General features: G+C 38.1%; 4 protein-coding genes across 7 annotated transcripts; 3 read left to right on the top strand and 1 right to left on the bottom strand.

Annotated features, from left to right (window-relative positions):
• The first annotated feature begins 5,643 nt into the window (after nt 1-5,643).
• On the top strand, nt 5,644-13,632 carry LOC103415779 (ABC transporter G family member 32-like). Its single transcript, XM_029094868.2, has 24 exons — nt 5,644-6,274; nt 6,592-6,712; nt 6,807-6,895; nt 7,126-7,210; nt 7,408-7,567; nt 7,644-7,720; nt 7,791-7,844; nt 8,234-8,324; nt 8,425-8,726; nt 8,806-9,087; nt 9,249-9,565; nt 9,648-9,808; nt 9,888-9,991; nt 10,216-10,372; nt 10,491-10,613; nt 10,717-10,808; nt 10,891-11,223; nt 11,313-11,603; nt 11,702-11,785; nt 11,880-12,013; nt 12,102-12,329; nt 12,445-12,616; nt 12,699-12,953; nt 13,129-13,632. Exons 1-24 carry the CDS (start codon nt 6,000-6,002, stop codon nt 13,399-13,401), a joined length of 4,260 nt encoding a protein of 1,419 aa, XP_028950701.2. The 5' UTR covers nt 5,644-5,999; the 3' UTR covers nt 13,402-13,632.
• A 1,607-nt stretch (nt 13,633-15,239) lies between these two features.
• On the top strand, nt 15,240-15,791 carry LOC139191712 (gibberellin 3-beta-dioxygenase 1-like). The gene has a single exon (XM_070812711.1). It carries the CDS (start codon nt 15,240-15,242, stop codon nt 15,789-15,791), a length of 552 nt encoding a protein of 183 aa, XP_070668812.1.
• Nucleotides 15,792-16,413: 622 nt separating this feature from the next.
• On the top strand, nt 16,414-17,224 carry LOC103400475 (gibberellin 3-beta-dioxygenase 3-like). The gene has a single exon (XM_029094869.2). The coding sequence runs from the start codon at nt 16,607-16,609 to the stop codon at nt 17,222-17,224; it is 618 nt and encodes a 205-aa protein (XP_028950702.2). The 5' UTR covers nt 16,414-16,606.
• A 95-nt stretch (nt 17,225-17,319) lies between these two features.
• On the bottom strand, nt 17,320-23,834 carry LOC103400476 (transcriptional corepressor LEUNIG-like). 4 transcript variants are annotated; one of them, XM_008339127.4, is made up of 18 exons: nt 23,541-23,834; nt 22,553-22,650; nt 22,342-22,451; nt 21,909-22,232; nt 21,728-21,816; nt 21,527-21,614; nt 21,372-21,438; nt 20,949-20,998; nt 20,551-20,844; nt 20,253-20,432; nt 19,728-19,967; nt 19,382-19,499; nt 19,141-19,250; nt 18,837-18,986; nt 18,478-18,633; nt 18,253-18,369; nt 17,773-17,979; nt 17,320-17,668 (listed from the first exon to the last, which is right to left on the bottom strand). In XM_008339127.4, the coding sequence occupies exons 1-18, from the start codon at nt 23,576-23,578 to the stop codon at nt 17,525-17,527; spliced, it is 2,580 nt and encodes an 859-aa protein (XP_008337349.3). In that variant the 5' UTR covers nt 23,579-23,834; the 3' UTR covers nt 17,320-17,524. The 4 variants fall into 4 exon arrangements, with proteins under 4 accessions (XP_008337349.3, XP_008337347.3, XP_008337350.3 ...); XM_008339125.4 differs by having other exon boundaries at nt 20,253-20,444; nt 23,541-23,818; XM_008339128.4 differs by having other exon boundaries at nt 20,253-20,426; nt 23,541-23,773.
• Nucleotides 23,835-24,624: the final 790 nt, after the last annotated feature.

The raw sequence follows: 24,624 nt of genomic DNA, 5'->3' as shown, positions 1-24,624 counted from the left end.
CACATTAACTATAATCATATATTATTTTGGGCCAAAAAAAAATAGTTATGATCATAAATGGCGGGAGCCCAATATGCTCCCTAGCCCCACCAAAACCCTATTTACTTTTGCATTCTCCATTTCCCGCCTTTCATTCGTCAGTCGCCACTTATGCAAAACCGAAAGAACCAGAAATGGCCAGATGCATCAAGAACCCAAAGAAAGCCAAAAGGGCCAAGGTTAGCTCCAAATTCCACTACCTTCTTCATTGATTGTTTAATTATTTTAATAAAGTTAGGGTTTTGTCTTAAATTTTTGTTTAGGGCTCAAAGAAAGGAGGTGGATCTCCTTCCTCTTCGGGACAATCGATGCCGGCGAAGGTATGGCAACTGCCTAGACCGCCTAGCGCCCGCCTAAGCCATCACCGATTTTCTCTAACGTTTCGCTCCAAATCATCTCGGAAGCCTAGTGCCCAGAATCTAGGAGGCCGCCTAAGCCGCTTTTTAGAACACTACTAATAAGTAATATCAAAACTAATTTGAATTGTGTTATCACATTTGATTGATGTATTAAGACTTGAACCGAATCAAACTAAACCACACTTATCTCTACATATGAAGTCCAATTATTATATCAATTGCTATTGATACCTAAATGGTAATTGACATATTAATTCTCATAGGCTAAAAATGTAATTGGATTATGGTAATGATTTTCACACTCCGCATATTGTTTACATCTATTAGTTCTCCTTTATTGTGTTCAATATAAAGAATATAACAAACTTGAAGAGTGCACGTGGACAGTAAGAGAGTACAGAAACCGCTTCTTGTTCTTTTGTCAAATATAACCAGTATGTGTGCAATCGTGTTATAAAGTTCCGGTTCAAATATAAACCGCATATAATGTTGACATTTGTTGGCCGTAGGTAAATTATTGATAACCCATATTTTAAGCATTACCAAAAAGAAGCTAACCTGCAGGTTACCATCGAGATATATATATATATATATATATATATATATATATAGCTGATTATGTATATAAACATGCTTATTGTTTTCTAATTCTTATGGTTCATCAGTCGCTCACCAATATTGTGAGCTACTCTCACCAACCAGTACACAACGAGAGAAGGAAGTCCTCCAGTCCGTTGGGAGGAGATGAAGAAAATCAAGTTAGGTTTTCTGGATGGAGTAATTAAACTACTTACAAGTCACGTCGATTTGAGTCAAAACATGCATGTGCCATAATCTCAACCATGCATGCATCGCTATTTTTTACATTTTAAAGATATTCTTCACGTACAATTATGGTTAGCATTTTTAAACTCTAGACATATGATATACGTACAATCACATTGTTCTAAAAACATGTTCAATTATATAAAAAGTAGTGCTATTTGCATACCCTTTTTTAGCTCCCACACACTTTTGTTATTTTTTGTTTATCGACTTTCTTCAATTCATTTGATTCAATGGTTGAAAATTAAGAAGGATGTGTGTGAAGTAAAAATTTGTGTGTTGATAGCACCACTCTTATGTAAACATCTATGTAGCACCCCCACTTATTTGGTAGATTAAGAGGCGTTATTGGATTTTTGCAACTGTATATGAACCAGCAGTGGTGGTGTTACATATTTCAATGCTAGGAGATTTTTCAATGTACTGAAAATATGATCTGGTACATCAAATGTCATAATACAAGTTTTTGAATACTTAAAAAAAAATTAACTATTTGTAGTGTACCGGGTCTTATTCACTGAATTTTTTTTTCCAAAATTGGGCCTTGGGCATTAAGTTTTCCCATTAATATCCCAACGTCATTGCCAACTAAAGGCAAAGGAATAATAATAATATGCGGTTGGCAGGGAAAAGTTTTCCATTTTGGATCCTTTTATTTTCCAAATGCATACGTATGCATGCTATTTTAAGTTTTTTATTAGTTTGATTTTTTTTTTCTGAATATTTTTTTTACTTGTCACTTGTTTTTTTTTTCCATATAAACAAAATTCTAATCCATAACGGAGATATTTATCATATATGTGTGGTGTAGGAGATGATTTCTTAGCTCGATTGTAAAAGCTACCACATTTTTTCTGCTAGGTTAACCTCAGTCAATGAGAAAGTCTAAAAGATGGTGTTTGAAGAAAATTAAGGTTCTACCATAAAATTAATTGACAATATAAAAAGTAGTCCAACTTACTTATAATAAGTACATATAAGATCATCATTTCTCCGATGTAAAATTCACTCTCAAAAGCATTTTATGATATTGCTAACTATTCATGTACTTCAAAATTGAGCGCATCACAATTTGGGTTTATACTCACGTTAAAGACATAGAAGACTAAAAGAGAAGTGTAAAATCATTGATCAATTCAATGTATAAGAAAAAGGAGACTTCTTCTAGCTCAATTGTAAAACTGACACTCAATGGAAATATTCTAAAGGATAGCATTTTTGGCACTCATTAACCATTCATTTACTTCCACAATTGAGTATTCATATATTCGAGTGACATTATAAATTAATCTAAATTATATGAATGAGGGTCATAACTTGTGTTTATATTACACACTATTTTAATCAACTTGACTATGACTCGGTCTGCATCTTGTTGAAACTAATTTCGCACACCACCATCTAGGGAGGAGTGCTTGAGCAGCGACTTGCAAGAAGGAGCAAACAAACTATGAATTCCTTATGACATCGCTGCGGTACCGGCCAAAGGACCTCCGACGGTCAAGTCAGTAAAGGTTTATGGAGCTCAAGCAATGAGCAAGAGAGTGAGAGCGATATGCATGCAATGTGCACAATATCAGAATGTGAATACCTTTGACAAACCCTAAACTGAGTGTATTTATAATGATCGAGAAAGATACCTTTTAGAATAGCGAATTCTCATAAAATTGGAAGAATTCTAAATGATATATAGTAATAGATATTCTTTCTGTGTAGGACTGTGATTACTTGAGGCTTAAGCCAATCATTAGATTGTACAAATATTCAATACAATAGGAAGCTAGGTCATTGGACCATATCTCGTGTCTTGCAAAGCAAGCATGGTCATTCTTGACAAGACCTGCGGATCTTGCCTACCATTTCGGAGCCCAACTGAGTGTGGTGGCACCGTTGGTCCGGATTACAAAAATGCTTGTATTCTGATCCACTGTACTCGTACTCTGGCTTGAAAAATTAATGTTCCACACATCTTATATGGATTTGACTTCCATGTTTAACTTTACACAATTGGTAAATACGTTACCTACTTACGGTGCACCCACCTTGGACTTAGAGGTGAAAAATATGCCATTGCCAATGTAAGTTAGTATAACTTAAATTACTCATCAAGCATTGGTTAACAAAATTAAATTATTGAAGTGCATTTTGCTTAATACGTCTCAATCGGTTAGACTTAGGAGTTAGAACTAATCCAACTTAATTATCTACCAGTTTGTTAATTAATTCATTTCTTATGTTAGAAAGCATTATATTAAACGTCACAAGTATTAGTTGAGCGTAATAAATTAATTTTTCTAGATTTTGGTTTGAGTAGGTCAAATATTGTTCATCGAAATTGCAAGATTTTGGTACATGCAAGAAGCTATTATGATGAAAATGTCACTTTCAATAGGCTCAACAACTCCCGTGCCATTTGATGAAATTAAGATATTGCATTTACCCTCCACATATCTAAGTAGCCATACGATCATATATAGATAATTATGGATTGAAACACAAAATGTTCTATGATCCGTCGTTCCGTACGTGTGTGCCATTATAAGTTTACACAATGCATCAACCATGAGGAATTGCAGGTGATAGTCGGGAGCGTTCTTAACTCACAACGTGTTAACAGTTAAGAATTGTGTTGACGATCGACAAAAGCATCTCTTACCTAAAATGGATTAATGGTTAGGAATTATGGGCTATTGGAACATTCATGACCTACAACACGTTAACTATTTGGAATTTTGGACATCAACGGTTAAAAACTATGGATGATCGACTGAATCAACCCTGCCATGTTATGCATTTAAAGGTAGGTGATTGATCGAATCAATTATGACCTACCATGTATCAACAATTAAAAATCGTGCACAACTAAATGAATTAATTTGGACTATATATCAACAATCAACAATTACGAATTACTGAATATAACAACTCTCACTTACAATACATTGTGAATTAAAAATTGCAGGCAACTAACCGTAGCAATTCTCGCAAGACACATAAGTATCGTGAGCAATGGCAATGAAAGCTTCCAAAAAATAGAATGTCTCACCTTTCCGAAGAGATGAAACGTTATTGGTTTTGCCTAGTAAACCTTTCCCCGAAAAAGGTCGCAGTACCAACTCCCCTCTACCCGCCTTTTTTTTCAACTCCAAATCACCCCACGTTATTAACATGGAGAACTTTTTTTCAAAAGGGTAGAAATATGATTCGGTATATATATATATATATTAATTTTTTTTAATAGATCGATATTTTTATATTAAGAAAATGAGGAGTTCGGCTAAGTCACATAATAGACAGCTTAATTTGGGATCGAATTCGTCATCCACGATATTCGAACCTAAGATCTCTTACTTTCAAGTAAAGAGGAATATCACTAAACCATAATACTGAGTGACTATCGGTATATTATAATAAAATTATTTGATTTATTTTTTATTTTTTAATTAATTGTACTATTAAGTGAGTATACATGTGTTATTGAAACACTAAAAATCTCTAACAAAGTAGAAATACAGTAAATCCCACATTCCCAGCCGTTTCATTCAAATTCCCACGAAAAGACCCCACACACGCACCGGCACCAACCCAACTACACACGCGCCATACGTATAATCCACCAACGGTTCTTCTTTAACTATGGGAATGTTGGAAACATGTATTTTTAGTGGGCCAAAAGGATTTTTGTTTTTTATTCATAGATTTTTCTATTTTTGTATGTAAAAAGATTTAATCGGCCTTATAGTAATAGCACTCAAAGATCCAACTGTTTTGTCTCGAGTGTTTGTCGAGTTATCTTTCTTGTCTCAAATGTTATATTGATATTTAAAAGATGTTAAAATGAGCTCAAATTGTTCTTGAAGAGCCTCAAGCAAAGGAATCAAAACCAAAAACAAAAAGTTATGATTCGTTTAGAAGTACTTTTAAAATGACTTAAAATGCTTTTGGTGAAAATATTTTTTAAACTAATCTTTAGTAAAAATTCAAGTGGATCCTAAAAAACATTTTAAGTGATTCTATGGTGCTTTTTCTAAACGCGCTTAGAGTGCTTTTAAAATCCAAAATCAATTTCTGTAAAAACGGTTTCAGTCATTTTAAAGATACTTCCAAACTAGCCCATAGTTCCTTTCATAATTAAAAAAGAGAAGAAGGGCATCAATTTTTTAAGTCTTTACTTCTAGGTGTGATATTCACACATCTATTTCTACTTCTCACATATCTTTCTAATTTTCAACCGTTGCATCAAATGAATTGAAGATGATCAAATAACAAAAATTAAGAAGAAATGTGTAAGAAGGGACCCCTAGAAAAATCTTGTTTTCAAATTTTCCATATCACGATTAATTCCAGCCGTTGGATGAAATAGAAGCTTCATCTGTAGAGCGAATGGAGTTGATATAACACCCGAGCGAGTCGTGGTTTCAAAGAGGCCTCATGCTTTCTGTCTTTCCCGCGGCCATAAATGAACCTCTCGCTCTATTCCTCCGTCGTTCTGCACATACTGTGAAACACTTTAACGTTGCATTCTAGAGAGAGAAACATGAAATTTTTGAGTGAGAGAAAGTTTAGAAGCTCTATCTCTCATCCGTCTAAACAGACATCAAAAATTATTTAGAGAGAGAGATTAAATGCAGAGCTCCAACCTCCATTTTCAGCAATCAAACCTGTCCATCTTACGTTCACACTCTGCTTTTTATTAGCTGCTCTCTCTCTAATCTCTTTCTTTAACCAAAGACTGCAACTTTCGGTGGATAGGAGGGGCTTTTTAGGGATTTACCGATGTGGAACTCGGCGGAGAATGTGTTCGCGAGATCGGCGTCGTTTCGGGAGGTAGGGGAGGATGAGGAGGCGCTGCGGTGGGCCGCGTTGGAGAGGCTCCCGACCTACGCCCGCGCCCGCCGCGGCATTTTCAGGAACGTCGCCGGAGGCACTATGGAGATCGACGTCGGCGAGCTCGAGGCCAAGGAGCAGAAGCTCCTCCTTGACCGTCTCATTAGCTCCGCTGACGACGACCCCGAGCAATTCTTCAATCGCATGCGCCGTAGATTTGACGCGTAATCCTCTTCAATTTTACTGGATACTTTGATTGACACTGTTTGGCTGCTGAGAAAATCAATGATTTCAGTATTAGTGCCAAATGCGATTATATTCCCAGCAACCAAACGGATTTTCTTTTTGTTCTTTCCAATTTCGGAACTTTTCTTTTGTATTTAATTTGAATCTGTTTGGCTGCTAAGAAATTGGCGCCAGACTGCGAGTATTGAAGAGTCTTTGTTTTCTCAGCAACCAAACAGAATTTCCTTTCCTTTTCAATTCCAGAACTTTTCTTTTGTGCTTAATTTGTTATGGTGTTCGTTATTTGGGTGTGCAGAGTAAGATTGAACTTTCCGAAAATCGAGGTCCGATTTCAGAACATGAAGGTTGAAACTTTCGTCCACGTGGGAAGCAGAGCGCTGCCGACTATTCCCAATTTTGTTTTTAATATGACGGAGGTATAAACTCATTCAAAATCTCCTTTAATTTTCTTCAAATTACACAATTGTTTGAAAATTTTGTAATTTTTGCATTTTTCGGATGTCGTTTTAGGCCCTTTTTAGGCAATTGCGAATATACAGGGGGCAGAGACACAAATTAACGATTTTAGACAACGTTAGCGGGATAATAAGACCTTCAAGGTAGGTTCTCTATCTTATGTTAGAAAAAAATGCTTCAGTCAGTACTCTGTTACTCAATTTCAGTCCGGTGTTTACAAGAAGGACCTATTTATAATTCGGATACCATTGCGGCGGTCTTTCAAGCCGTTTTTCTGGCGCGTTAGTGTTACATTGGCTTGGTAAACCGGCACAGTGGCATCCGAATGTCTGTCAGTGTTTACACCTGACAAACTGTTGGTATTGTCTTCTAGGTTGACATTACTATTGGGTGCACCAAGCTCCGGAAAGACTACGCTACTATTGGCTCTTGCCGGACGCCTGGGAGCAGGTTTGCAGGTAATTCCGTTACTTTTTTTAGTTTTCATGAAATCATGGATTCTTTGATCATCCTATCGAGCAAATGTTTGAAGGGATGAGACAATATTCGTGCTGTGAAATTACCGCTTTTTTCAGATTTAATGACAGATTTTCTACTAGTTGCTCGCCCCGTTAGACAAGTCCTTTTGCTCATTTGTACTTTGATTATTTTGAAGACGTCAGGTAACGTCACGTATAATGGACATCGCTTAAAGGAGTTTGTTCCTCAGCGGACATCTGCGTATGTCAGCCAACAGGATTGGCACGCGGCAGAGATGACTGTAAGGGAAACTCTTGAGTTTGCAGGACGATGTCAAGGTGTTGGATTCAAATATGGTAAGCTTTACATAGTCACGTCTTTGGGTATGAATCGTGCTTGTTTATATGCTGACATGAGTAGTTTTCATCATAGATATGTTAATAGAACTTGCAAGAAGGGAAAAGAGAGACGGGATAAAACCCGATGAAGATCTTGATATATTTATGAAGGTACTTGCACTTGTTAGATATGTCGATTCCATTGTATATGAAATAATTGCTGACACAATTTGTTTTCCAGTCATTAGCTCTTGGGGGGCAGGAGACAAGCCTTACGGTGGAGTACATCATGAAGGTACTTGTTCGATGCTTGTTATTTTCGAATACATACCATATGGAGTCTATGTTTGGTTATTTTCGTTTCAAGAATGAATGAAAATAGTTTGTGAGGTTATATTTTCCCAAAAGCAGAAAAATCTTGTTTCACAACATTCTGGATCACATTGTTAAAATGGGCAAATTGTGATATAAGTTCAAACGAAAAGAAAAGAGATTATGGAGACTTTGTTTTCACAAAGTGAAGTGTATGGTCAGGGTATTAGGCTTGGTTTCAGTAGATAGATTATATTAGGTTTTTTCATTTATCCGTTTTTTGTTTGGATATCACTGACGTGTATAGTATGTCAGATCTACCCTAGATTTATTCTTAGATTCTCTTTTGGTACTAAAATATGTTTGTCAAAGATTTTAGGGTTGGACATATGTGCTGATACCTTGGTAGGAGATGAAATGCTCAAGGGAATCTCAGGGGGTCAAAAGAAGCGGCTTACTACAGGTGCATACTTCATTCGTTTTTAAATTTTTTGACGAGGGAGGGAGTTCTTGTGCACTAGTAAGGTAAATCTGTTTGCTAATAACTCCAATGTGAATTCCAGGTGAATTATTAGTAGGTCCGGCAAGAGTTCTGTTCATGGATGATATTTCGACTGGTCTTGATAGTTCAACTACTTATCAAATCATCAAATATCTAAGGCATTCAACTCGGGCACTAGATGCAACCACTGTCATATCTTTGCTTCAACCTGCTCCAGAGACCTACGAGTTGTTTGATGATGTTATACTTTTGTGTGAGGGCCAAATTGTGTATCAGGGACCCCGCGAAACAGCTCTTGATTTTTTTTCATATGTGGGATTTAGATGTCCACAGAGAAAGAATGTGGCAGACTTCTTGCAAGAAGTAAGTTTATGGAGAGCTTGATTCGTGGATTTGTATTCTGTTACATGGAATGGTTGGTAATTGTTTTCCTTTTACGCAGGTTATATCAGAGAAGGACCAAGAGCAGTATTGGTCCAATCCTGATCTCCCGTACTGCTATGTTCCACCGGCAAAGTTTGTTGACGCTTATCGTTTATTTCAAGCTGGGAAGACTTTGTCTGAAGAACTAGAAGTTCCTTTTGATAAACGCTATAACCATCCTGCAGCTTTAGCAACGTTTCTTTATGGCATGAAGAGGTGTGAGCTTCTCAAAACAAGCTTTAACTGGCAACTTCTACTCATGAAGCGAAATGCATTTATCTATGCTTTCAAGTTCATTCAGGTAACAGTTCACTTCTGAGTTAGCGTGTAGATTACCTTAGTATCTTTTTATTCTTATCCAATTAAAGATGAAATTGTTACGTTGCGCCACAATGAGTGTTTTTTCCGGCTTCTTTTTGCTATCTGGTGCTGATTTCCCAAGTACTATGTTCTGCCTTCCAGCTTCTTTTGGTTGCTATGGTCACAATGAGTGTTTTTTTCCGGTCAACATTACACCACAATACAATTGATGATGGAGGCCTATATCTCGGTGCTCTATACTTTTCCATGGTTATTATTCTTTTCAATGGCTTCATGGAGGTGTCAATGTTGGTGGCCAAGCTTCCGGTACTTTACAAGCATAGGGACTTGCACTTCTACCCTAGCTGGGTCTATACCATTCCGTCCTGGGCCTTAAGTGTTCCAAATTCATTCATAGAGTCTGGCTTGTGGGTGGCAATCACATACTATGTCATTGGATTTGATCCTTCAATTACTAGGTAAATTGTTCGTTCCTTTGGATTTCCGCATACATTGTGAAAATTGGGATGAAATTCTTAGGTTAATTTGTTGAATTTGCAGATTCTGTGGGCAGTTCTTGATATATTTCTTGCTACACCAGATGTCAGTGGCTCTCTTCCGTCTTATTGGATCCTTGGGTCGAAATATGATAGTTGCTAACACTTTTGGATCCTTTGCTATGTTAGTTGTTATGGGTCTTGGAGGATACGTCATCTCAAGAGGTAAACTAACATTTTGTCAATGCTTATGTTTCCAGTTTGAGTTTACAATTTTATTGTTTTCCTTATTTGATTGTGACAGATCGTGTACCAAAGTGGTGGATATGGGGTTTCTGGGTTTCTCCCTTGATGTATGCTCAAAATGCAGCTTCCGTAAATGAATTCCTTGGACATAAATGGGATAAGGTGACATTCCAATTCACTATCTATTCAATTTTGCTTAATGGATTATAATTATCTATTAATTTTGCTGAATCACATGGACATTAACAAAATTCCACACTACAGATTTATTTCATGATAAATATATATACATATATCAAGTTAGTCTCTATATATATATATCAAGTTAATATCTAGGATTCTAATTTGGGAACCTTCTAATTCGTTTTTTTCTGTTATTTATGTAGAGAGTTGGAAACGAGACCATTCCATTAGGCGAGGCATTGCTAAGAGCACGCAGTTTGTTTCCACAGAGCTACTGGTATTGGATTGGTGCTGGTGCTTTGCTTGGATATACAGTTCTATTCAACGTCCTCTTCACATTCTTCCTAGCTTACCTTAATCGTAAGTCATTTCTGCTCGTAAGAATAACCTAATTTTCATTTTTTCTCGAGTGCTACATGTAGCCAAACAAACTCAAAGAAAGAAAGCTAATTAAGTTGATGTACGATATATACAACAGCCTTGGGGAAACGACAAGCAGTAGTCACTAAGGACGAGCTTCAAGACAGAGAAAGGAGAAGAAAAGGAGACACTGTTGTTATTGAGCTGAGACAGTACTTGCAGCATTCAGAGTCATTAAATGGTTCGTAAAGAAATTCATAAAATTGATTATGTTTTAGAACAAATCTTTTCACTTAACAATGGATTAGTCTAATTTCCGAAATTCTTGTTCATATTCTGCGCAGGAAAATATTTGAAGCAGAGAGGAATGGTGCTCCCATTTCAACAACTTTCCATGTCTTTCAGCAATATCAATTACTATGTCGATGTCCCTCAGGTGAGACATTAACACTACTCGCACCATCTATTCTTGGAAACATGTTGACTAGATATCTTTTCTGATCGAAGTACAACTGCAGGAATTGAAGCAGCAGGGCATTCAAGAAGAGAAATTGCAGTTGTTGAGTAATGTCACTGGCACATTTAGGCCCGGGGTGCTTACAGCATTGGTTGGAGTAAGTGGTGCTGGGAAAACCACCCTCATGGACGTATTAGCTGGTCGAAAAACCGGTGGGATGATTGAAGGGAGCATTCATATATCTGGTTACCCAAAAAGACAAGAAACTTTTGCGAGAATTTCTGGTTACTGCGAGCAGTCCGATATTCATTCCCCCTGCTTGACTGTTCTGGAATCACTTCTCTTCTCTGTTTGGCTTCGATTACCATCAGATGTTGACTTGGAGACACAGAGGGTATGCTCATAATTTATTTACTGCTTGTGTATGTCTTCATTATAGGATCAACTAATCCATCATCTTAAGTAATTTAAAAAAACATTCAGGCGTTTGTAGAAGAGGTGATGGAACTAGTGGAGCTCACCCCATTAAGTGGGGCATTGGTTGGTCTACCGGGGGTAGATGGTTTGTCGACAGAACAGCGAAAAAGGCTAACGATAGCTGTTGAGCTGGTCGCCAACCCCTCTATAGTGTTCATGGATGAACCCACATCAGGGTTGGATGCACGGTCTGCAGCTATTGTGATGAGGACTGTGAGGAATATAGTCAATACTGGACGCACTATAGTGTGCACAATCCACCAGCCTAGCATAGACATCTTTGAATCCTTTGATGAAGTACTCTCTCTCTCTCTCTCTCCATCTCTCTCCCCCTGTATATCTATACCGATATAATGTCTTGATTCGTCGTGCTATAATCTTATCTGTCATTGCAGCTTCTGTTTTTGAAGCGCGGAGGAGAGCTCATATATGCTGGTCCACTTGGTCCCAGGTCTTGTGAACTCATTAAATACTTTGAGGTTGGATCTTGCACGCCAGTATTTCGTTTAGAAAATGTGAGATTGCATAATGGTGACGATTGTCAACTTAAAATATAAATATTTCCTTCTGCAGGCAGTCGAGGGAGTAGAAAAGATCAGGCCTGGATATAATCCTGCCACATGGATGCTTGATGTTACTTCTACAGTTGAAGAAAGTCGCCTGGGGGTGGATTTTGCAGAAGTTTACCGAAGATCTAACTTGTTTCAGTATGACTGCTTAATGAATTCTGGCTGTGTTGCTTGTTCGGAGAACTATCAGCTTCCTTAACTAACAACCTATCCTCCTTTGTTTCAGACGTAATAAAGAGTTGGTTGAAAACCTAAGCAAACCAAGCGCCAATTCGAAGGACTTGAACTTTCCAAGCAAGTACTCTCAGTCATTTGTCGAACAATTTCTCACTTGTCTTTGGAAGCAAAATCTGTCTTACTGGCGAAACCCTCAGTACACTGCAGTTCGCTTTTTTTATACAGTCATCATCTCGTTTATGTTGGGAACAATTTGTTGGAAATTCGGAGATAAGAGGTTTCCTCTTTTTTCTTATTCTTCTGAATTTGTTGCAACTCTTAAGATATTTCGAGCTTAGATATTTTTCTGCAATTTAGGTTCTATGACAGGACTTTTACTTTCTCTCTTACAGGGAGACCCAGCAGGATCTGTTAAACGCTATGGGGTCCATGTATGCAGCAATCCTATTTAGCGGAATCACCAATGCCAGTGCTGTTCAACCTGTTATTTCTGTAGAACGATTTGTTTCGTATCGAGAGAGAGCTGCTGGGATGTACTCGGCCTTACCATTTGCATTTGCTCAGGTTTGCCTTTATTACGCTATGCTCACTCACAATACCCTGACACTCCTGAAAGCCATCTAATGCATTGATGGGGTGTTTGCAGGTCGTAATAGAGCTCCCTTATGTGTTTGCACAAGCGATTATCTACTGCGCAATTTTTTACTACACGGCCTCATTTGAGTGGACTCTTTTCAAGTTTCTTTGGTACATATTCTTTATGTACTTCACAATGCTATATTTCACCTTCTACGGAATGATGACAATCGCTGTCACGCCAAATCATAATGTCGCTGCTATAATTGCTGCTCCGATTTACATGCTGTGGAACCTCTTCAGCGGCTTTATGATTCCTCACAAGGTAACGGAAAGTGACTGCTTTCTTTCGTCTCAGTTTGCTTAATTTAATCGCTTGCGTTCTGTGCTACATCTCGGATGTATAATGCTAGTTTCAGACACGAAACTAGCACGAAAACCTGATTTATAGGTGAAAATACTGATTCATTGAGCTAGCTATCTAACACGCACTTGTGCAGCGAATTCCAATCTGGTGGAGATGGTATTACTGGGCAGACCCTATCGCCTGGAGTCTGTACGGCCTCTTTGTTTCACAGTACGGCGAGGATCACAGTCTTGTGAAGCTAGCTGACGGCATCCATAAGATGCCTGTAAGGCAGTTGCTCGAAGTAGGGTTTGGTTACAAGCATGATTTTCTGGGTGTAGCCGGCATTGCTGTGGTCGGTTTCTGCGTGTTTTTCGCCTTTGTTTTTGCCTTTGCAATAAAAGCATTCAACTTCCAGAGGAGATGATAAGTCCAATTTTTATACCGCATTGCTTTGGTTCTGGGATTATTGCTTGTAATACTAGTACATCAGCTTTTCCTGAAGGAACAGTTGAGGTGTATAGCTACAAGGTTTACATATATTGTATGTTTTACTTTACAAAACTTAAAAATGTTGTTGTAAAGTTCCATATTTTTGGTATGAACGCTTCTTCAACCAATTGGTGAATAAAATGTCATCGTCTTTTTTGTTTTCTAAGGACCCGGCTGATAACATTTTGTGCTCATTTCTCTATATATATTGGCTTGTCAATCATACGCGACTGATAATAAGAAAAATTCAAGAAAGATCCAATGACCTCGAAGCCAGCTTTTAGACATTCTCCAACCCTGGGTTAAAACTTAAATTTCTATTTCTATTCTCCTCCAAAACTCAATCCAACCCAAGGTTAAAGTGTGGTTTAAAACCTAAAACTCAAATGGAATCCAAATTTAGCCTAGGATTAGTGGGGCTGGCCCACCATATATGTATATTTTATTTTTTATAAATTCATTGATAAAATTCAACGGTAAAAAAAAAAAATTAACAGTCCAAATTTAAAACTAATGGCTAAAGTAAATTAAAAAAAAACTTTCATTTGTTTCATATTTTTTTCATAGTATTTAACGAGTTTCATGGTATTGGTTAGTGATTTTTTAGTATTTGTCAGAATCTAAATAATTTTTCTCGGGTTATGGACACTTGTAAACGATCTGATATATCGTACGTCCGGAAGCATGGTAAACATGACATATAGTGATATGTTCATGGGACAAGGATTGTCTACCCTCCCACTTCCAGTGCCCTTCCGTGCGCTTCTGTTTATGTGGTCACAGTTAAACCACGTCAAAATTTTATATTACTATTCATTTTTGTCTTATTATCTCTATAAAAAAATAATATAAAATATAAACGTGACTTAACCATGATCATACAAAACAATAAGGTATGAAAGAGCACCGAAAGTGAAAGCGCAGACAATCCTTGTCTATGTTCATGTCCGTGGAGAATGAAGGGGGCATGTATGCGACTTTTTTTTAACCTCACAAGTGCAGTGCAGTACGACTTACTGGATTTGTGCGTTGTAGGAACTTTAGGCCACTCATTTTTCAACATTTTCTTTCTCAAAGAGGGAAAAATCCAGGAAAGATTAGAAATTTGGGCCACTGATAAAAGTATTACGAGGCATGTTGTTTCAAAGTCAAACGTCATCATTAAATTCCCAACTAACCTTCGTACAATGATATCATTATCTTCGTACAATGATAGGGTTTCTTTTTGCTCATCATTATCTTCGTACAATGATAGGGTTTCTTTTTGCTCATCATTCTCAAACGGTGATAATGGTTATCACTTTACATATTATCACTCCGAATGAATTTAAATTTTCATTAAAAAGATCCGGAGGATCCTGTTGGACGGATTTGGATCCTCTCCTGAGCTAATAGAGAGAATCCTCCTGATCAAGCATTGTGAACCGTTGGATTTTTATCTAATATAATCAAATCCAATAGTTACAAATAAGAGATCCTTTTAAAGTTATAATAATTATGGCCGTTAAATGAAAATTCAAACGGAACTCAGAGGATCAAAATCCCTGTTGGACCTACATGCACGCATGCCGCACCCTCTACGAGGAGAGAAATTATATATCTGAAACTGAACCCCTTTTAATTCAGTTTATTACACCTCCAAAATCTGCCCAGAAAACCGACAAAATAAGAAACTGTTTGGTCAACCGCTCTCTCTTCTAGTTCATATCCGTACAAAAACTCTCTCTCTCTCTCTCTCTCTCTCTCTCTCTATCTCTCTCTCATATGATGAACATGAACTCATCAATCTCAGAATCCTTCAAAACAAACCCTATCAACCTCTCCCACATTATCCCACTCGATTTCGAATCCGTTCATGCCCTACCCGATTCCCACGTCTGGACTCATACGAAGGAGGTTGAGATTCCAACACCTTATAATACTCCTTCTTTAGTCTGCGTACCCGTCATTGACCTATTCGATTCGAACGCCGCCTCTCTCATACGCCGTGCATGCGAGAAATGGGGTGTCTTCCAAGTCACCAACCACGGCATTCCCATGCACCTCATGAAAGAAGCCGAGTTCCAAACCCGTCGCTTATTCGCTCTCCCGAGAGACCAAAAGCTCCGGGCCCTCCGATCACCCGAGGGAGTAACCGGGTACGGGTTGGCCCGCATTTCGAAGAACTTCCCGAAGCTGATGTGGTCAGAGGGCTTCACCATCATGGGGTCTCCGGCGGAACATGCTCTTCAACTTTGGCCACGTCACCATGCCAACTTCTGGTACGTGCACAAAAGCATAAATAATGCACGACCTGCTTGTCACTTTAGTATCGTTTCTCTTTAATTAGATTATGTTCCTTAATCCTTATGGTCGATGACTCGATGGATTGAGGAGCATGTTTCAAATATGACGTGGTGGAATATGAGTGGTTTAGAACTAAGCTTAGCGAACGCGTGTCCGTACTGGTACATACACCATCTGCCTTGTTCTTCACGTAGTCCGTTTGCTCATGATCCAGAGTCCAGACCCATAACATGGAGAGATTTTCAGTGTCACCGAAAAATAGAGTAGTAGGCCATATGTTATTTTACAATTAGAGTGATATTTATATATATAAAAAAAATAAACGAAGTAGTGCACTGTATGTCATATTACAATTAGAGCGACACTTGAAAAAAAAATTTCTCTCCAACCGTATAAGGATATATAGTGTACCGCTTCTTGTTCCGATCACACTGAAAATCTCTCAATAACAAGAACAGACTTCTTTTCTTTTTTGGGGTTGTGCTCAAAACAATTTAAAAAAAAAATTATTTTGAAAAATATTTGGTTGAGGATCATTGGTTTTTTACATACAAATAACAATTTGTTACTTTAACATAAACTTTTCTTTTTGTGATTTTACCAAGTCGCTTGAGTGTATGTATCAGTTTGTGATCTTGTATTTACGAACACGGAATTTGCAGTTAAGTTCTTTCACTCGACAATAAACATTTTTATGGTATCGGAATGTCAATCTGAATTACATACAATTAAACAAAAGTTCATTTATTAACGGTTCAGATTGAAAACAACCATTTTAGTACAGATTTGTGTTATTGGTCATCATAATATTTGCATCAATTTAATCATCTCATCGATGTTCATGCAGCGATGCAATGGAAGAGTACCAAAAGGAGATGAAGGGCCTAGCCCTAAAATTAATTGGGCTCATGCTTGGATCATTGGGCCTGAACTACGAAGATGTGAAGTGGCTTAAGCCCAAAAATAGCAGCAGGCCACAGACCGTGCTTCAACTGAACTCCTACCCGGTCTGCCCAGACCCGACCCGGGCAATGGGTCTCGCTCCTCACACGGACTCCTCATTGCTCACTTTGCTAAACCAAAGCAGCATAAGCGGCCTCCAAGTCCTTGTGGACGGGATCCGGTGGGTGCCGGCGCACCCGATCCCCGGCGCCCTTGTAGTCAATGTCGGTGATTTAATGCACATACTGTCGAACGGACAATTCAAAAGTGCGGCGCATCGTGCGGTTGTCAACGAAGTACACCATCGCATCTCGATGGCGTACTTCTATGGCCCGCCGATGGACGTGAAGATATCGCCATTGATTGACCACAATCATCCACTCTATCAGCCGGTAACATGGAAGGAGTACCTCGATTACAAAGCAACGCATTTCGAGAAGGCGCTTGAAGTAATCCGGACAGATGCCCAGAAGCTGTACCAGCGTACATCTGATGATTTTGCCTTCGGCCAATGGCCCAATTGTACATAGATACTGATATGAAATGGCAGGTTTGGAATATCATAACTCACAACCTGGGCAATCTTTAAGACGCCTTCATTTACGCGTCGTCTGGCCGAAATATATTTACGTTGTAAGCCCCTTTTTAAGTTGAAGAAGGAGATTCTTTCGATCGAGTTTGTTTTGACATGGCAGTTAGGCTCGACGCAACAAAATTCTTCTATCAGTTCGCTAGCATGTCACTTCTTTCGTGCACAGTAAACATATAAACAACTAAGGCATCTAAATGCCGACTCCTTCAAGATGCGGTGAGGAAAAGATACCACCATGTCACTTCCAGAGCTTGACGCACTTGTCGTGGCTGGCTGAAGCAACTAGCCCCGTAGCATTTGATACCGCCAGAGAAGACACTAGCTTGTCATGAGCGTGCAGAGTCATTGTCTTGTTCTCGGCCATGTTCCAAAGCTCCAAAGTCTGATTTCGCGCACCCATTTCACATCAAAATTAAAACCCGCTTAGCATCTTCGATGAGAGAAAGGCATCAGCATAACAAAACGTAGAGAGCAGTTATGACTTACCTCATAACAGCCAATCACCAACAATGCAGGATAAGTCGGATGGAACACACACGTTTTGAATTTGTTGCCGGAACAGCTCAACTCGTGAATCAATTCCCCTTTGCAGCTGGAACCAACTGTCCACACTCGAACCAAATCGTCACTCACTGATGCTAGATACTCGCCAGAAGGATCCCAGCACACAGAATGCACATGGCTTTTATGTCCCTACATGAATACCGCAAGAAACATATCACAACGCGTTCATGATGACATGATGGTTACGAAATTTTAAGAAACCACGGAACGTAATCATAAGATTTTGATTCATATATTAATTGGACTAGTCAAGAAAAAGCGTCCAGGTAAAAGACAGTAATCTTGTTTGTACGTGCATTTCATTCGACCCCAAAAATGTGGACACCACCACCACTACCCATTTCTAACGATTTCAAATCAATAGTAAAACTATTAAAATGTAACGGAAAGTCAATAAGAAACCTGTAATTTAAGCCTGCAAACTTGTGTCTCAACATCCAAGATTGATACAAAATTATCTGCTGCAGCAGCAAGGTTTCTTCCAAAACGAGGTTGAAACCTCATCTGAGTTGCACCACCCTGAAAAAGTAGTGTAACATTATTAAATACAAATAGGTTGACTAAATGAAAAACCAGAATTCTGGTACTCCCTATACAGAGTAGACAAATTAACACCGTGTTGTATACCTTGAAAACTCCAGCACAACTACCATTCTTGATACTCCAGTACCGCATCTCACTGTTGTTATCACAAGAGCAGAGAAGGTCCTCTTTACTGGGATGGAAGTCCACTGACACAACAGTGGCAGAATGTCCCACAAAATTACGAAGTGAATATCCAGGCTACAGGAAATAAAATCAAATCATCAATTGCATGGAACAATAGGTCGTTTGCCAGGTTTTCCAGATTGCAATTTCGTGTTCATGACAAGCTGTTACCATGTCGGTTTCAAGTTCTCATTATACTCTTTTCATATTGAACATAAAATCATCATGGTAGCATACACTACATGCCATGAACCTAAGAAATGTATACGTCGACTCACATTATCAGCATCCCAAACCCGGACGGTTTTATCTGCAGAAGATGTAGCAAGCCTTGACATGCTAGGACTAAAGCGAACGTCAGTTATCCATTGAGAATGCTCTTCAAGTGTGGACTTGACACTATAGGTTTCAGTGCACCACAATACAGCCTGCATCATAAAATAATCAAAGTAATCCTGAGTATTTTGTGTTTCTTTCAACTATTCATATTGGTAACAAGTTTTTTTTTCAAAAGAGCAGATATCATTTTAGGCCAGTCATGCCCCTAAAACCTATATTAAACTTTGATCTGCCTAGGCTTACCTTTCGGTCATGCCCACCAGTGGCAAGTGATTTTCCATCTGAAGAGAAGTGGCAACATTCAACTTTATTTTTACTTGCAGGAATAAGCTGGACTTCCGTAAAACTGAAGCCTATTTCATCAAGAAGATGTAGAAAGCCTTTTGTTATATTTCTAGTATAAATAAACCAAGATATACATCTTCTGAGAAAATTAACGAGGTTAACAAGTTAGGACCAATATGAAAGTCGGGATTCATCATACCTTTGCCAACATCTGAACACCGAGCAACTCTACCTCTAGGGTCAGCATCATCATGCGATAAGAACGATTCAACATTATCCTCCAAAGATCCATCATCCACAAAACGGTCTACATCAGTCTGCAATATATAGCTCAGTTACTGACTGCCAATGTAGTCCTAGAAACAATCCCTGATAAGTAAGCACTATATGCTTTCTCGCAAAGGGCACATTTAACCATAATAAGAAAATCACATGAGGCAAGTCTCTACGAGCATGTTATACCCACTACAAGTGATTTAGGGTAATACAAGTCATCCCAAATGCAATCAATTCAAAGTTAGATAAAATAATGACAAGTTTCTAACCAATTTATTTGGTGCTGATGCAATTGAGCCCAAGCCATCAGAGCCAAACATAAGTACAGACTTCGACGAACCACCATTAGGGGGTAAAGTCGGCATAGACACGCCATCCGCTGTGTGAGTAGAAGGCGTTGAAGGTGAACTGGGAGATGGTCCCGTGGTGTTAACTGTCCCTGAACTATTGGCAGGACCCGAAGATGACACTGGCTGCTTTCTCTTTCGCCCAAGTTGATTCTTTGAAGCCTTGAACAAGGAAAACTAAGTCAGAACCTCATATAGCAGTATTCAACACTAATCAAGTTTACAACGAAATATACAGATCACAAAACAGTTGGCTCTAGAAATATGATGAAATTTGAGTTTAGTACTAAAAAACCAGCTATGTAGAATGGAAAGTTAGTACACGATAAATTTGTAGTACGTTTTTACTGCAATGATCAAGTTGGAAAAAAAAAAAAAAAAAAAAAGAGAGATAAGAAAAAGGCATTGCTACAGAAGACAAAAATTCGATGGGCAGTAATAGAAAACCTGATCATTCCCTTGAAAGGTGTTAGGCATGCTACCATCTGGTGCCATGCCACCAGAACCCATAATTTTTTCATGCTGCTGGAGGTGTTGGCTTGAATTATGAGAGTGCTGACTTGAAAGAATATGCTGCAGATACTGCTGCTGCTGTTGATTGTTGCTTTGCATCTGCTGTTGCTGTAACTGATAAGCTGGCTATATAAGGAAATATATACAGGAAGCATGAAGTTGACAAGATCTAGTGATAATAGCTAAAATTATGAGTTTCCAAAAAATCCAGTGTAGACGAAGGAAATGATACCTTCATAAGCATGTCAGCATCTCCACGAGGTAAGACCGGGCAACCAACTTGCACTGGTGATCCAGCATTAGGTACATCAACAGAACTTAATTGACCATCCTTCCCAAGAACCATATTTCGATTGTTGAGAAGCATTCTCATCCTTCTACCGTCCAAGTCATTGGAAGATGGAGAAGGTAAATTTTGTTGTGCCAGCATAAGTTGCTGCTGTTGCAGAAGTTGATTATAGGGTTGCGGGGACTGCATCAAAGGATTTTGCTGCTGAAGAATCCCAGATCGAAGCCGATCAAATCCCTAAAAAGGTGGAACTCTATCAGAAAACCACTTATCTAATTTGAAAGAAACACACGGAAAAAATACATTACAATCATATAGAGTGGAAGGGTATTCAGTTCTACCGTTAAAGGCCATCCTTTCAGAGTCAAATTGTTACTGCCTTGATTTGATCCTAATATGAAAATATGAATCATTGGTAAGAGAAGAATCCAATACAAATATGAGTAATGATTTCAACACATAAACGAGCAATGAAATATGCAACAGACTCTGAAATGAGAATTGCATTTTCAATTCTAATTAAATATGAGTCCAAATTGATGATATTTTATGACTCAATTTGGTATTGGCATCTATAATATGAGCCCCTTTCGTTACAAGACAAGGGATCCTGACCAAAACACTTGCCTTAATAAATCCAATGAGCAATCGATACACAAGAAATTGTACTAGTGTTCTTATTTAACTGCCCAAGTTTCATATCTAAAAACCAGCCCACATTCTAGCAGATGAAAAGAAATAACATCAATCAGTAGATTCAGTACCGTGAGCACCAATCAATGATCCTTCTGGAGCAACAGCTCTGGGATTCATCATCTCACTCTTTATGTCCTGTTTAATCATAGAAAACATGCCCAAAATAAGAAAATCAAATTGTAGGGATAAACAAACAAAGAAACAGATCACTGATGATAATCACCTGTGAAGAACCAGGAAGTTGCTGACTCCGACTGTGAGGTTGTTGAAGATTCCCCAACACACCACCAGGTGTACCATGCAGCATTTGACTGTAAAGGAGTTCAACCACTTTCATATTAATTAAAGTATCAATTGCTAGGAAAGAGCATGTGTTACGCCGTAAAGCTGAGTCATGATAAATATGGAATCTTAAGAGAAATACCCAGGAGGCTGGCCACCTGCTGTAGTTGCTTTCATCATCGAGGCATGATTGGGATCCAAAAGCTGACTCATATTGTCTCCTAACCTTTGCTGAATGGTGTTTGTATTGTGAGGTTGTAACTAGATTAAATGAATATAAGATAGAAAGAAAGTCCCTCGGAATATATGGCAAAACTCATTACCTTGATAGCTGCATCATCCATAGCATCCCTCTGAGTTGGAAGCTTTAATCTCTCCTCGTACATTTTTGTTGCCATAGAATTTGCAGTTGCAGGGTTCTGCCTCAAAAGAGAATCATTAGAAGTGCCATTATGAAGCTGGGTCCCATCTCGAAGCTGCTGCTGCTGCTGCTGTTGCTGTTGCTGCTGCTGCTGCTGCTGTCGCTGCTGCTGCTGTTGCTGCTGCTGCTGTTGCTGAGCATGTCTCTGTAATCTAAACTGCTGCATTTGTATTTGCTCTTGCTGCTGAGGCTTCTGATGCTGCTCCCTAGCCTTTATCGCTTGAGTCTAACACATCCAGGCAAACAGAGAAACAACTGAAAATGGAGAAATTCAAACAATACCATCTATGTTACGAACAATAGAGCTAGGACTGAAGTCAAATATAAGTTCACACCTCAATGTAAGATGCAGCTGCTTCTGAGTGCTTCTCATTCGTCCTAGCAATGAATATGTCCCAAAAGACAGACCACCATTCGAAAAGAAAGCCGCCAGGTGCATCAATAGCTGGAGCAACGGTAAAATCAAAGAAATTTGATTAAATTCAGATATAAATTCACAGATAACACTGAATCTCTTTTCTTCGGCAGATTTAAGTATATTCTCACCTACAGGATCCGTAGCAACTTTTCCCTCAGCTTGAAATGCCTTTGCAGAAGCATGTAATTTTCTCTTCATAAGGTAATCATATATATACACATCCAACCTGTGATCCAAACAGATTAGAAGGTTACCACATGTCAGAAATCCAAAAAAAACTTTAACATTTGAGAATCTGCAGAAAATAACTTTGGCAGAAGGTACAAAAATGCAAACATAACATCCGACACAACGCTAATCCACCAATCCGGTGCCAAGAAAATGAATGGAACTATTAAAAGTGAAAATCTTCGAGCCCGAAAACTCAAATCTTCTCACTAATTATCTTTATAGTGTCAGGTTTAGTTGAAGCGAATTATTTAGTTCCTAGAATTAACTGAATCAAACACGTGAAACAAAATTTTGAAGTTGTTTTAAGAAAATCCACAGCATCAAAAGACATGGTGCTTTATTTACTGCTAAGAAAATGTAAGAAAAGCAACTTTTTCGATCCCCAATGTCCTCATAGAAGAAAAGTTAAATTCCTCCCTCTTTTCCCCTTCTTTTCCGGAGCACGAGAACATTGGGAATTATCAACAACAAGAAGACACCCTTATCACACACATAAACATGGAAGATATCTCGACATAGCTTCCAAAAACATGTAAAAATCAAACAACCCAGTACATATTAAGGTCACCAAAACATGAAAAACACAAATTAACAACAACCCAACAGCAAAGATTCAATCTTTAAAAGAAAGAACGGTTAATTATGTTTAAAAAATGAAAGAACACAAGTGAAACAAACCCAAATGGCAAAACCAAAAAAACCATAAAATACCCATTTGAAAAAGATAAGAAAACAATAGAACCCACCGAAACCCTACAACCAAAAACTCACTCAAACCACCCAAAGTTAAAGCTGCTGCCATGGCAGTAAGAACAAGGAAAAACCCAGAAAATTTGAGACCTAACATTAAGAGAAATGAAAATTTTACGGTGCAAAATTACTTACATTTTATCAGCTTCCCAACTGTTCTGGCTCTGAGACATGATTAAGAAATTCGCAGCAAGTCTAATCTGCAGGAAAATCCAAAACTTTGGACACTTAGCGGATGATGATGAAGTAGAATGTCGGAGCCTCCGTATTTTCTCTGCTATACGGAAGCAGATGAGTTTTTTTTTTTTGTTGTTTTTTTATATTCTATCTTTCTCTCTCTTAAAAAGCGTATAAAGGTATGTTGAACGAAGACGATAACCTCCTCATTAAGTCGATACTAAAATAATGATTTCCATTTTTTTCTGGTTTTTCTGGCTTCTTCCTCTTTTTTATATAATTTCTTTATTTATCATTTTGTATATTATTAATGTTGATATTTTTTTTTATCAAAGATATTATCAACATCAATGAAGAGGGGGTGGGCTTACCCGTGTAATAGACTAGCAATAATATCGTTCAAATTCCTTTTTAGCGAGAATCGAATCTAAAACTTCTCATTTATAAAGAAAGAAGAATATCATTATATCGTAGTACTAAGTGATATTAATGTTGATATTTTGAACCACAAATGAATTTTTTGGACCACTAGCACTATTTTAGCTGGACGTTTTCCGGCTAAACTACGGCGAATTAGCAGTCAAGAAATGTATCATTCTCTTTGTCTTGTTAAGAAGTGTGATTTTAATTTTAAATCACTCGATTTCGTTGAGTATTGAAGAAGTTATGAACGTTTAAAATTTACCCAGTTTCCGGCAACTTTTCACCAGTCACCTTTCAGGTTATTTTCCGTCCATCTCCGGCAACCATTGGGCTTCCAAATAAGTATAATCTTATTCTACACTTTCATATCTTCCTTTTGATATATTATGGATCGAATTTGGTTAAGAAACGATTGAGTTATGAAATATTGAAAATTGCCCAAACTTCCGGCCAAGAGCTCAGGAATACCTAAAGGAGTTTTTAACGGAATGACCAAAATAATGGAGAGTGGACAATCTTAGGGACCATTTCTATTGATTTTCAATCTCAAACATCAAAGTGATGTGTTATGCAAATCTCAATAATCATTTTAGCTAAAAAGTCGTTCTATAATGGTATG

The sequence above is a fragment of the Malus domestica genome, chromosome 15, assembly GCF_042453785.1.
Source record: "Malus domestica chromosome 15, GDT2T_hap1".
Classification (NCBI taxonomy): domain Eukaryota; kingdom Viridiplantae; phylum Streptophyta; class Magnoliopsida; order Rosales; family Rosaceae; genus Malus; species Malus domestica.
The sequence above is the reverse complement of the archived record's forward strand: the minus strand, read 5'-3'. Positions and strand labels throughout refer to the sequence as shown.

Excerpts from the sequence above, each read along its gene's own strand:
- LOC103400476 (XM_008339125.4), bottom strand. The coding sequence starts at position 23,578 with ATGTCTCAGAGCCAGAACAGTTGGGAAGCTGATAAAAT. Across the intron at positions 19,500-19,727 it reads CATCAGCACCAAATAAATTG|ACTGATGTAGACCGTTTTGT; the intron begins GTTAGAAACTTG and ends TATATATTGCAG. Across the intron at positions 18,634-18,836 it reads GGGTTTGGGATGCTGATAAT|CCTGGATATTCACTTCGTAA; the intron begins GTGAGTCGACGT and ends TATTTCCTGTAG.
- LOC103400475 (XM_029094869.2), top strand. The coding sequence starts at position 16,607 with ATGGAAGAGTACCAAAAGGAGATGAAGGGCCTAGCCCTAAAATTAATT.
- LOC139191712 (XM_070812711.1), top strand. The coding sequence starts at position 15,240 with ATGAACTCATCAATCTCAGAATCCTTCAAAACAAACCCTATCAACCTC.
- LOC103415779 (XM_029094868.2), top strand. The coding sequence starts at position 6,000 with ATGTGGAACTCGGCGGAGAATGTGTTCGCGAGATCGGCGTCGTTTCGG. Across the intron at positions 7,721-7,790 it reads ATCTTGATATATTTATGAAG|TCATTAGCTCTTGGGGGGCA; the intron begins GTACTTGCACTT and ends TTTGTTTTCCAG. Across the intron at positions 8,325-8,424 it reads AAAGAAGCGGCTTACTACAG|GTGAATTATTAGTAGGTCCG; the intron begins GTGCATACTTCA and ends TGTGAATTCCAG.